Source organism: Peromyscus leucopus, chromosome 4, assembly GCF_004664715.2.
Source record: "Peromyscus leucopus breed LL Stock chromosome 4, UCI_PerLeu_2.1, whole genome shotgun sequence".
Lineage (NCBI taxonomy): Eukaryota > Metazoa > Chordata > Mammalia > Rodentia > Cricetidae > Peromyscus > Peromyscus leucopus.
This window is the reverse complement of record NC_051066.1, coordinates 39,237,709-39,251,925: the sequence shown is the minus strand read 5'-3', so window position 1 is coordinate 39,251,925 and position 14,217 is coordinate 39,237,709. Positions and strand designations below refer to the sequence as shown.

The 14,217-nt window shown below is 34.0% G+C and overlaps 1 protein-coding gene across 14 annotated transcripts in view; it reads right to left on the bottom strand.

Moving 5' to 3' along the window:
- Slc4a10 (solute carrier family 4 member 10) overlaps nucleotides 1–14,217 on the bottom strand; it is a 270,855-nt gene that overhangs the window by 97,117 nt on the left and 159,521 nt on the right. For all 14 annotated transcript variants that reach the window (XM_028865674.2, XM_028865529.2, XM_028865911.2 and 11 more), the window contains exons 5-6: nucleotides 10,563–10,723; nucleotides 5,700–5,888 (exon numbers count right to left, since the gene is read on the bottom strand). In XM_028865674.2, the coding sequence (XP_028721507.1) occupies nucleotides 5,700–5,888; nucleotides 10,563–10,723 (350 nt within the window). The remainder of the gene's footprint in view (nucleotides 1–5,699; nucleotides 5,889–10,562; nucleotides 10,724–14,217) is intronic.

Below are 14,217 nucleotides of genomic sequence, written 5' to 3'. Positions count from 1 at the left end.
CTTAATCAAATAGTACTATAAAGTTAGATTGCCTTTACTATCATATTATGTAAATCTCAAGGCATTAAAATATCATTAAGAAACTTCTATGAATTCATTATTCTTCTGTATTTCATGAAAATATTATTCAATGCTTGATAAAATGTTGATATCATTAATATTAACTGATGCCTATGACTATTTAAATGTAAATATTTGAGATATTTCGCATCATCCTCTCTAATTCAACATTCATGTTTAATTAATTTATATTATTTATCTGTTAAATATATGGTTCTATATTTTAATGAAAATTAATGTATTTCATTATATATGAGTTAAAGTGTATAGCATTTATATTAGCACCTGTTTGATTTTCTTTGACTCATATGTGAGTCTTTACATACAGTTCTCTCCTATATGTAAACTGTGTGCATGAGTGATATAAAACAGAAGTTTTAGCATTTTAATCTGGTCTAATTCAAATAACTAGATAATTTATTACCGACATGTATCATTATTTGCTACTGGTTAATCCAGTATCAATCATATGTCGTGGAGGGAAACTGGGATGAAGACATGGAGGTGCAGTACTATTAGCCTAGAGTCCACGCTGGTTTACACTACCTCCGAACCTTCAACGCATTTAGAGTACCCAAAAGGTAGGAGATGAGGGAGGTACAGAGATGAGATGAGCCTGTTAGAGACAGACACAAGACAGAGCAAAATGAAGAAATACAGAGATGAATGACAAAGTTACATACATGTGCAACAATACATTTATTTATGGAAATAGAAAACATGGAGAAGGAGAGATAAATATTTAGAAAATTATGATTAGGTGACTACGTTTCAAAAACAGAAAGAGTATGCATGCAGTTAAAATTGTTGAAAACTGGTATGTCTGAAAATAGTTTCAAATAAGAAATTAAAACCTTAAATAGAAGTATATTTGTCCTTAGTATATAGAACCAATTTTCCATAGTCCAATGATAATACAGCTTTTAAACAGACACATTGTGTCAATAATTAATATTTTATTTTTCTTTTAACATTTTTCATATATGAGAATTTCTTAATGTGCTTTCTCTCCAGCAATACTAAAAAGTAATATTCTAGCTTTCTCCTTCAGTGCACATCATTATGAAGAATAAATATTACATGCTATCTTATTTATGATAACATAATATTTTAAAAAGAATGAATTTCTAAACATATAAAGACAAAATGCATCTGGAAATAAAAGTACAGCATTATAATAAAAGTGATTTTAAGGTAATAAGACAAGTTAAAAAAACCATGAAGAAATATCATTAACAATACATATGTGTTTACTGCTTTAAGGGCTCAATCTACCCGGGACCAAAACATACTCTATCCTTCTCAGTCTTAAATGTCCTCCACTTAAGACTTTGAACGTAAATTAGAGGAATCTAGCAGAAGTCCTGGAACCCTTTCTGGATTCTAAATAAAAACTGCAACTGGAAAGTATTCTAGCTAGGAGGGGGAGAAGATGTGGAAGCAAAAGAAGAAGAGCTAGAAATTAATAGTAATGGATGGGGCAATAAAGATACCCTATACTACAGAAGCTGCGAGTTCCAGGAATTATCAAATCATAGATCAGGAAATTAACATCATTTTACAATCAAACTGCAATATAAATTTCTCCATGTAAAAGTGAATACATGACCTAAATGATAATACAAGCATTAATATATTTTGATTTATTGATCACCTAATGCAAGTCACATTTGTGTTTGAAAAATATTTCTAGATTCAAGAAATGGCTTGAATAGCATTGATAGTTTTCATTTCAGTACAATTTACAGGGTTCTAATGTCAAAGTAGATGCTATTTTCTATTATTTTTACCATTGTTTTGCCAAATGTAACTGTCACTTTTTATTGAAACATCAGAATCAGTCATTTTAATTCTCACAGTTTTGATGCTTAATGAAAAGTGAAAGTTAAACACAGCATGGTGGCATTAAAAATGCATGGTGAATCCATAGCATCTTGCATCTTAACCCTGAGGAGAATGTGCAGAATACCAAGAATATTTACATATATATGTAATATATACATATATATCAGTGTATTTGTAGGTGAGAGTGACAAATTATCATAACTTACTAAGAAAGAATTACAAACAGAAAGCATGTACTGGGAAAGAGAAGAGAAATAAAATATGCTATTTTGTTGATATAATATATGAAACATGGAAGACCTACATTTGAAATGCAGTGTCTAGAGGTTTAACCCTTGAGAAAACCAGGAAGCTAACATACTTAAGGAGCAATTCAATTAAGGAAACAGAAACCTATTCTAATTATTTTTCAGACTTCTTTAGGTAAATGTCACCTCATTTTTAGGGCATTTTAATTTTTTTACCCTAAAACAGAAACGCATTATACAAGGGTAGAAAATTTATTTTTATCTTTTTTCTTTTAATAAAAACATGTTCTGTTGTCAAGTATTTTTTTAAAAAACTATTAATTTTAATTTTATTGTCTTAAAAAAGGAAAAGTCAATCTTTCAGAGTAAAACATTTTGCTGAAGAGATTTTTTTTAGAAAAAGAATATTACATTTACTCTTTTGGATATTTAAGCTCCATTGAATCTTTTTACTATCACATTATAAAAATTAAGACTCTAATCTATGTTTTGAAACAGCAATTCTATATTTATGCTATGAATTCCAATTTCTTTGTTTATCTCAAGTTCGTGAGTGTACAGGGTTCAGGAGTAGATGGAGATCCTTAGTAGTAAAGGTCTTTCGCACGTACTTTCACTTGTGGGTAGGAGACTTATTTCTAAATTGGTGAAGTCTATACATATTTTCAGATTTCCCAACACACATAATTATGTAAAGTGTGTGAGGAAGCAAAACAGAGTCACGAGGAGGTGTTAGAAGCCTAGGCTTAGAAACTGCTGCTGACAGAATGCTGCACAACAATACTTAATTGGATATATGAATCTTATTATACATGCTTTCAAGTTCCTATTACCCTAACACATGCCCTGGAAAGATTTGTATGTGTTCATATAAAGGTTGACTGTACAGACAGCAACAGAATTACTCAGATCCTCGTTTTTAGAAAAACTAAGACAGTTCACAAATGAGACAAAAGTTCTTTTCGTAGATACATATACATGTATCTACATGTAGATGTGTGATTCACAGCTGTAATTCTGTCCTCTCTCCTTCAACTGAACGGGAGTTAAAACACCAACAGTGTGGATAGTCTAGATATGACAATAAATGGTCCAGTTCAGTAAATCTCACACCTTCTTTCCTTTCCCCTAAAGTGTAGTGGAAATTTCAAATTTAAATATTGTCCTCAGCAAAAACTAAAGTAAAAATTATAAAAATTGCAGCATGTAAAATCATTACCTCTTTGAATAAACACATTTTTGTCTATATGCTATTATCTGATTTCCAATAATAGTAATGAAAAGTTTATTTGTCCAAAAGCTCTCCATATTCTTGGAAAATTAAAACATGGGATATTTTAATAAGGTTTTTAGAAGCTAGCAACTTAAATTTCTTGTCAAAATTATTAACATTGTCCAATCAAATAATTACTAGCATTGTAATAGCAACAATAGCTTCAACAGCATGGTTTTCTTGCTCTCTTCCCCATCTTCCTCCTCTGGGTCACTGCCAGAGTTTACAGCTTGTCTGCCCAGGGGGTTTTCTCTTAAACTCTAATAAAACTGTCCCTGAGCTTCCTTTAAAAAAAAGCACTACATTTATATCTCAGACTATAAAATCTTCAATTTCACATTAATATGTATTATGTTTTAAATGAAATTATAATTTAGAATATAAATTAACTTAAATATAGTTTTTGTCTCAATGTGAGTTCTACATCCTCAAAATAGTAGAGTCTTCTAATATAAGTTGATACATATCATAGCATGCTTGTAACACTTTTAATGAACTTTACATATACATCAATATACATGCTTCTATGTAATATCAATGCTTTATATGCAATCAAGGGCAACTTCTATATTTCATTTCTGTCTTCAATTTATTAGAAATTAAAAAACAAAACTTTCAACTGCCTTTTGTTGGTTTTATAGTGTGTAATAAGTAGAAGAAAATACAGTCTCATAAAGACATGGAATCAATACAGAAATGTGAAGTACCAACAGACAAAAACAGAACACCAAAGGGCTGTAGAGTAGTAACCAGAGTTAAAAAAACTTCCAAGTATAAGAAAAGGGAGACTCGAGGGCTGGGGGACAGGAGGAGGGAAGAGAGGGATAGCGGTGATTGGTATGTTAAATGAATAAAAAAATTTAATAATTTTTTTAAAAAAGGGAGCACTGTATACAGAGATTTTCAGTGAAATATACACTTCCCTCACAGCACCTAAGTCAGAAACAAATACTTTAAAAGCAACTTTTCAATTAGAAATATATAAGTCATTGTTATTTAACACTGTCTTGAGACAGTGTACTTAATGACCTGAAGATACTCTGAAACAAAACTGACCTGTTCATTAAGTATTTGTTTTGTTTGTAGTATGAAAACTCCTGCACAATACAAAGTCTAAAGAAAACTCATCTTCATGTATTTGTAAAGTATTCCTGAAACTTTTGAAAAATGGAAAAAAGTAATGCAAATATTTTGTGCTGTCAATCCATATACTATAGTCAATTTGCCTAAGTCAATTTTCCTCATGAGTAATTTGAAAATATTTTCATTGTTTACTTGGCTTTCAAATCAATAGCTCATGTGCTAGGTTGACTATGAACATTATGTACTTAAGGCTGACCTCGAACTACATATTCTCCAACCTCTACCTAAAATCTGGGATTACAGGTATGTACCACCATGTCCAGTTTGCTCGGTGCTGCAGATAAAACTGTATGAACACAAGACAAGCACTCTACTGACTGAGCTACACCCTAGTCATTTTTTTTTTTATTTTGGAACTGAAAAGCAATTACAGCTGATAGAAGAGCAACAAATTCATATTATCTTCATAATAATAACTTCATATCATTTATGAAACTATCATAAGAAATTTTGAAACAATTTCTTAATGTAAATGATGAGAGACTAAATGGATGTGAGAAGAAAACAAAAAATACAAGGTTACTGGAAAATAATAGTGATCAAGTATGATGTTGTGTGAAGATGGTGAGGAGGCTGCTTGCACATTCAGATGCTGCAATGAAAACAGCAATGCACTCAAGAGCAGAAAATAGGCTTCGGATAGGTGGAGGCATATCAGGCACTGCTGGATCTTTTTATTATCAGTGATGGAATCTGTTGACTATGGCCTAGATAGAGAAAGCTTCTTTTTCTAAACAATACATAGTGATCATTACTGTTTTAATTAGAAGGCTGCTACAATATAAACCATTGTCTTACTCTTCTCAGCTATGGGAAGGGGCTTAGACTTGGGTCAAGGTGACAGCTACACCCCATTCGTGCTTGCTGTTTAGATCTGTAAGTTGATATTAGGTATGGTTTATTGTATTCATTCAGGAGCCTTTTTACAAATAAGTTCTTTGTTAAAATTTCCACATTTTGATGGGAAAATAAGAGCAATATATAATACACACACACACACACACACACACACACACACACACACACAAAGACAAATCTACTAAAACAATATGAATTTCAATAAGAGGTTTTAAATATTTAGAAAAATTTAACACGTCGTAGTCCTATAGAAGAGATAAAAGAGTACTTACCATTTTTATCCATGGAATTCGGTTCTGATTGTTTCTTGCCAATATCAGCAAAAGATCGGACAATGGGAATCCTGTTGGTGAGTTTTTTCTGGTTCTGGTGATGATGCTGCTTCATCAGTGCTTCATGGACTCTGTGGCGTACATCTTCATTCAGTTGACCTGAGCTGACCTGCTGGTCAAGGACCATATCTGAAGATAGGAGAAAGATAAAGAGCACAGCTTTTCTGTTTAAAGTGGACACCTTGAATGTTATCCATACTAAAATAGGAAGGAATTCCTTTGACAACTTCAATGTATGATGTTTTGAATAAAATTTCATCTTTTATAGGATTGCTACATGGAAACATGATTTTTTATTATAAACTACTCATTTTTTAAAAAATATTTATTTCTTTCAAATATGCTAAATTGTATTAAAGAACATTATTTTGTTATATTATTCATCACTCATACTGATGGGTAGGAATATAGTGAGGGTAATCTCAAACTAATTCATATGTCTGTGATTGAAAAATGATTACATTATAGTCTCTCTGTCTCTCTGTCTCTCTCTCTGTCTCTCTCTCTCTCTCTCTCTCTCTCTCTCACACACACACACACACACACACACACACACACACACACACTTTCCATTAAGTAGGGTATATGTCTCCTTTTGAAACTTGTGAAGGCTCCAAAACACTCAAAGTTTATAACAGTATAAACTGTAGTTACAAAGTTGAGTTTTCAACTTTCAATAACAGAAAATGAAAATCACACTAACTAAACAGAGTCCCTCTTTGCAACCCAGGCTAGTTTCACACTTATACTACATATTTTTCAGCCACTCAAGAACTCACATACAGGTGTACAGTAGCTATGCACTTGGCTTTACACATATTTTAATGTGGGTTTTCTATGACTTTCCAGTAGAGAATCATTTTCTTGATTCCTCTAAGTGAGGTTAGGAACCACAGGAAAGCTCTCCAGCATCTAGCCCAGTATTTAGAGAGCAAACAAGCCTGCCATTTGTTCCAAAGCCATCTCTTTCTCCAGCAGTACCCTTAGAACATGTTAGATAACAGAGGACTGTAAGTGCAAGCCATAGAAGTTCAGAAGACTGAATTGAGCACACTGATATTTTCTGTGTATAGTATCAAGAATGCCACTAAAATAGACATTTATTTTATGGCATTTGTAGCTCCTTAGCAATATAATATCACCTCAGTGAGCCTCAGTAAAACTAGTCTGCTTTCAGAATATCAACTATTAACTCTTAATAGTTTTTGGAGGTACAGCTTATGTAAAGCAGATGCCAATGAACTGTCTCCTGCTGCCATATTCAGTACACTGCAGGCTTTAATATTAACAAACTTTCCCCTAATAAAACTGAACTTTTTTTTGTATGAAAGGAAAATAGACAGTGGTGAGGGACTTGGAACTCTCTACAACATTCTAGCTGTGTGACTTCACAAAGTTGAATAAGCACAGTATTATTACTTGAAAAGTAGGAATAACAATATATGTACTATATGTTACAGTCAGGAAAATAATCTATGACCCTTCAGGCACTGATTAAAAAATTGAGGACAATCAGTAAGTTATTTCCCAATAGGGGATTTTCTTTGCAACTTCCATTAATCAGGGTATAGGCCTCTGAAATTTGCGAAGGCTTCAACACACTCACAGTTTATAACAGCTCCAGCTAGATACAGAGTTGGATTTGTCAATAACAGAAAGTACAAAGCACCTTGGCTAACCCGATTCATCTGATTGGCTTGCAGAAGAGGAAAATCACAATGAGTCCGGCTTAGTTCCATTTCTCTGTGATGCTGTAGCCTTCCTCTTCCTATAGGCATGCACTTGAGTCACAATCTTATTTCCTTTATGGGCATAAGGTGCTGCCAGCAGTAACAAGGAAATATCCTTGTTTGTATCCAGTAAGAAACAGATTCGCTTTTGCCACTCTCTTTTATAAAAGGTTCATTTTCACCTGGCATGAACATTCTACATCTGACTGACATGAAGCAATCACTGTCAGTAGAGATGGAATTCATATAGATTTTGTACAGAACCGGAACTGAGTTATTTGGCCAAGCTTTTTCTGCCATGAGCCAGACGATAAGCGATTTCTGTCACAACTACCCAACTTTGTCTTTAAACTACATTAAAACTTTCTAAAGATTACCAAAATTTGAGTTTCATACAATTTTTACATTATAAAAGCTTTTTCTTTTGTCATTTTCAACCACGTGAAATGTCCCAAATCACAGAGCAAAAGGCCTACAAGACTAGGCAGTGGGCCATATTCAAACTAAGGAGTATAGTTTGCCCTGTTCACAATGGAAAAAAGTTAAAGATGAATATTTGGAAGTTGGCAATAATATGTGCGTGGAGTATTTGGAAGTCATCCACTGTGATTAAAAGTCCCATTCAATTCTGAAAAGTACATGGCATTAAAAGATGAGATATAAATTCATATTTTAGTTCTTTGGAGATCAGTAATTATAACATCTCTGAATTAAAACAAAATAAAAGAACTAAAGAACTGTCAACATATGACATTACTTTGAAAACTTGCTGTGACAGAAAAATGTGTATAAAATATGTATTTTATACATAATAGTAGAAACTATAAGGAATTTATTAAAACTCTAATATAACACAATTTTAAGGCAGATCCAGAAATAAGATATTATGACTCTCCTGTCTTGTATACTAAATAGAACCTAAATTGATCATATGTAAAATAAATGTCATATATTATTACTAAAATTCTATTGAATCACAGTCACTTGAACACTATAAAACTCACTAATTTCTACATTTGCAATTACAGAGAGATAAGCTTTATTTCGAATGGATACATAGGAGAAAGTAAAGTTTTTTTAAATACTCATTTGTTCATTAGCCACATTTCTAAGGCACAATCACATTACAGCATCAATTAGTGAACTGGAAAGATTCATCTTCTTGCTCAAGTGTGAAGTGTCCTGGAGTGGGCCTCAAGTACCAAAGACATGCATCTGATTCGGTCACCACTTACACTACTCTCCTCACCACAATAATACTTATCAGTATTACTGGAAAAGTTGGGAACAGATAATGAACCATAATGGCTTTTGGCCCAGAGTCAAGTCCTCACAAGTCAGCAGGCAACGATGCCTAATATAGTGAACTTGGCAAAGCCCAATGCCAGGATCTTGTTAAGAAAAGAAGCATGAAGAAAAAGATAAATAGAGAACATTACAAAACCTAACAGTGCTAGTGCAAAAAGGCTTGAAAACGGAAGAATAATTTTTCATCATAATTAGATAATTGCTTTAGCATAATCAACTCATCTTGATTACCAAGAGCCCTAAGAAGGCATGATTTTTTTTTACAAAAAACTTAATAAATGTCTGTCTTCTTTAAATTTACCATATAAATACTCTGAAAACTCATTGCCTTAAATTTCAAAGAGAAAGAGGCATGAGTGAGGAATGTGAAGTGGTAAATTCTACTTGACTGCCAACACTAACAGCATTGTGGATACTAAATAGAATACTTAACTTTCTTGACCAAGGATTGTCATAATATGAACCTGGTTTTCTAGTGTTGTTTTGGTTTTGACAGGGTCATATTATATATCCCTGGATGGTCTGGAACTTACTAGGAAGGCCAAGTTGGCCTCAAACTCACAGAGTTCTGACTGCCTTTAACCCCCAAGTGCTAGGATTAAAGGTGTATGTCATCACACCTGGCATAAAAATGATCTTTAATGATGCATTCCCATCCCATTCTTTAGTTTGCATTCAATGGAACAAGCTATTAATTTATCCTCCAATGAAAAAGTTTAAGTAACAAAGGTTGTTTTAATGAGATATAATTGTTAATTTGTCCGTGATACTAAACTTTATCTTGGTTTTAATTTCCTTCTAACTCTCATTGACAGAATCAGGGTAAAGTATTCACACTTCAAAGGGAATATTTCCATTTTTAATCTTTATAATTCTGAGTTTTAAAGAGATTAGCACAGACCATAAATTGCCTACAATGTATATGAATATAAGTAGGAAGCATTTTGACATAATTAATCTCCACATCAGAATAAATCATGGTAGGAAATTATATCTAGAGATTTTTGGGTTTGAAAAGGTTAAGTAATATTTTGAGGAATGAAGTTTGGATTTATTGAGTTCCCGGAAACACAGGGAAATAGATATGTTTTAAATTAACTTCATCCAAAAGAAAATCCTACTTTAATTATACCAGAAATTCTTAACAGACCTGCCAGATACAAATGGGATTTTCTGCTACTAAATCTAACAAAATCTCTTTAAGGAATTATCTGAGTCTGTTAAAAACATATCAAAATCTGATGAAAAAAATTACTGATGTAAATGTTTCACCACCCAGAAACAATATCTAAGTCAGGTTCCCCTACGAACAAATGTCTAGAAAGCACTAACTCCACAGTCTTTACTACAGGCTTTACATTCATGAATTAATAGGATCTGGAGCCCTTAAAGTAAAATAATTTAGCTTTTAGAAAATTGACACTATATCTATATGTGTGTGTGTGTGTGTGTGTGTATACCTAGCTTTTAAGTTCCTGTGTGTTTCTTTGTGTATAGTCTAAATATGCTAATAAAAATAGTAAATATTGAAGTTGGCTATCTATTTTCTTGCTATAGATCACTATTTATAAGCAAGATAAGGTTTATCTCATATTCAATTTATTTTATTTCAAGTAAAGGGATAGGAGAAAATTATTTTAATATCCCTTACACAGACCATGATAACTTATTTTTCACTGTTCACACATATATGGAATTGTCAGGAAAAGGAATAATAAAAAGCAGCTGAAATCATCAGAATTAAATAGAGTAACAAAAGACTTACCTGCAATTTCTTCTAAAGTATTGGCATGCATGTCCAGTAGCACAGTTCCATTCAGAACACAGCTTCTCAACTCAAACAGGCTGTGCAATGAAAGCGTAGCCACATAGGGCTTGCTCCACCTTTCTCCTCCGTCTTCCACATCTTCTTCAAACTTCAACCACCTTTACAAACAGATATTCCTGTGAATATCCTAGATACCACAATGTAGAAGAATTATCCCTTAAGACAAAAGTAAAAACTATATAAAGAAAGATCCAAACTGATTCTTGTTTCTGTGGGTTTGGGGAAATAAGGAAAAGGTAGCCCAATTTACTGTTACTTTCTCTTTAATTTGATTAAATCAACATTGTAATTATAATAAATTACTAAAAATAAAGAGAGGTTCAATTTTTATTAATTTATGTTGCTCTGCAGAATTTTTTTAAATAAAAATTCACTAGTGGTCACTATTGTAGGACTAAAACAATAAAAGCATTTTCATTTGTGGAAAAACGTTGTAGTTGAAAAAGAAAGTGAAAGAATACTCATTTTTTTTTTTTTACCCTGTGGTTGGGACTGTTAAGTTTCAGTATTTTAGAATGATAATTTTTCCAATAAATTTATAGGAGGCTTATGCAATTTGGGACTTATTGTGTAGGAAAAATTCTTGTTATGTTTGTCTGGAAGAAAGCTCTTCGTGGCAATCAGGGGTTGGGCCTGGATATACAAGAATTGAGACTGGACATCATTCCATGGGTATTCCTGCCAAGTATGGAACAGAAACTCTGGAGCCAAGTGAAAACTACTGCCTTATTAGTGTGAAAGAAATATTCAGCAAAATCTAGGAACATCTGTAATCAAGACAAATAGGAAAGTTAAAGAAAGTCGATGGTTTTACTACTCAGGCATCAACTACTCGAGGCTTTAGGGACTTGCTCTCTAATCTAACAGAGGACTTGTTTAATTCCACTACTTCTGATAAGCTCTAACCTAAATTCCCTCTCCTCCTCCATTTCCTTCATTTAAACTTCCTCTTTCTAAATGAAAATACACAAAAAATTCTATATGATATTATATTGATGTTTATGTAATAAAATGACTCAACTTCAATGGATGTAAAACCCATATGAGAAACATGAATCAAATGTATCAGCAGATAGTAATGAAAAGAGTTTGTTAGAATGTACAGTGTAGAAAGGAATGTCAAGAAAGCCATGGATTTGTCCCTAGTATTCACAGAGGAAAATACTATTCAGGGTGTCAAAAGTAAACTACTGGGAAAGAGCTACACCTACCCAAAATTTACACATAGTGGTGAACTCTATGCTTATAGAGAAACCATGAAGGATGAAAAAAATCTGTATTTTATCTCTAAATCATTGACAAAAATCTTTTCAAAGAACACCTTGTCAATATAGTTTTTCTATTTCCTTATTTGTTTGTTTATTTTTTGATGTTCTTTGTTTGTGTTGTTTTTTATTGATGCTGGGAGAGAGGGGTGTGGGAGTTCTAGCTGGAGAAGGGGTCTCACTGTGCAGCCTAGGCTAGCCTTCCTTCCTTTGCTTCCCAATTGTTGAAATTACAGGTGTGGACCACCATACTCAGCCAAGGAGTTTTCTATTTGTGTATGTGTAAGGATGTCCACATATAGGTGTGCAGGATGGGGGAGAGGATGCAAGTGCCTGTGTGAGCATGAAGGCCACAGGTCCATCTCTAGTATCACTCTCCAGGAATCATCTACCATATAGTTTATGTTTTTATCTGTTCTTTGAGAATGTCATAAAATATATTTTGATTATATTCTTTCCTGTTTTCAGAACACCTCCCAGATCCTCCCCCTATCAACTACCTACACATTAAAGTTCATGTTCTTTTTCTCTCTTAAATAAAAATGAAAAACAAAAAATATGGAGTTTGGTTTAGGTTGGCCAACTACTCTTGAGTATGGGGCCTGTCATGGAATATGGCTACATACTCAGTGTTAGTCCATCAGAAAAAAAAAAAAAAAAAAAAAAAAAAAGATTTCCCTTTCCTAGCAGCTATCAATCTTGAATATCTTCTTGGCTAGTGGTGAGAATTTGTGCCCAATTCCCCTCCTCCTTGATGGGACTTTTGTGTGGCTTGAGTTTGTGCAGGTCTCATACATGTTGTTACAGTCTCTGTGAGTTAATATGTGCACTCTGTGTCTAGGAAAGACTTTTTCTTGACATTGTTCACAACTTCTGGATCTTACAGTAATCTATGTGTCACTTCTACACAGATCTCCGAGCCTTGAGAGAAGGGATGTGACAAAGACATCCCATTTAGGAATGAGACTTCTGTATGTTTTGAGACAAGGTCTCTCATTAGGATCTGGTCTTCACTGATTATGCTAAGCTGGCTGGCTGGGGAGCCAAAGGGATCCACCTGTTTCTTCTTTTCCAAAGTTGGGGTCACGGGCACACTACATACTTTTTACCTGAGTGTTAGGGAATGAACTCAGGAGGTCTTTATGTTGTGTGGTAAGCAGTTTTGCTGTGGAATAATACTGTTGTACACTGTAAAGATTTGTAACTCGAAATGGTTTAATAAAAAGCTGACTGGCCAGTAGCCAGGCAGGAAGTACAGGCAGGACAACCAAACTAAGGGTGCTGGGGTGAAAAAGAGTGGAGTCAAGGAAGATGCCAGCAGATGCAGAGGAAGCAGGGCATGTAGAAAATGAGGTAACAGGCCATGAGCCACATGGCAGAGGGTAGATAAGAAATATAGGTTAAAATTTAAATGTAAGAGTTGGCTAGTAACAAGCCTAAGCTATCAATTGAGAATTTGTAACTAATATAAGTCTCAGTGTATTTATTTGGGAGCAGCTGGTGGGACGGAAACTGAGGTGGTATTGTGTTCCCCAAAATATTGTGCACCCTAATAAACTTATCTGGGGTCAGAGACAGAACAGCCACTAGATACAAAGGCTAGAAAATGGTGGCACTCACACCTTTAAACCTAGCATTCCAGAGGCAGAAATCCCTCTGGATCTCTGTGAGTTCAAGGCCACATTGGAAACAGCCATGCATGGTGACACACACCTTTAATCCCAAGAAGTGAGCCTCTAATCCCAGGGAGTGATGGTAGAAGGCAGAAAGATATATAAGGTGTGAAGACCAGAAACTAGAAGCTTTTGGCCTGGTTAAGCTTTTAGGCTCTGAGCTACAGTACAGCTGAGACCCATTCTGGATGAGGACTGAGAGGCTTCCAGTCTGAGGAAACAGGATCAGCTGAGGAACTGGCAAGGTGAGGTGGCTGTGGCTTGTTCTGCTTCTCTGATCTTCCAGTGTTCACCCCAATACCTGGCCCTGGGTTTGTTTTTATTAATAAGTACCTTTAAGATTCATGCTACAGGAAAGTTCTACCTACACACTTTACCAACTGAGCTCTATCCCCAGACCCTTCAAGAATTTTTTTGTCTGAGTGATTCTTGAAGTTTTTCTGACCCTTACAGATCCATAATACCTCATATTCAATTGCTGGTAATTAGTGCTGGTCCTTTGGGATATCAGTACTTGGCTCCTTTTTAATTATATGAGTCCATGTGACTGTAACTTGTTCTGGTCAATGAGCTCAGAGTATAAATTATGTGTGTCACCTCCAAAATAGATTATTTAACTGCCAACATGAGACTTCCTTGATGTTTCTTTTTCCA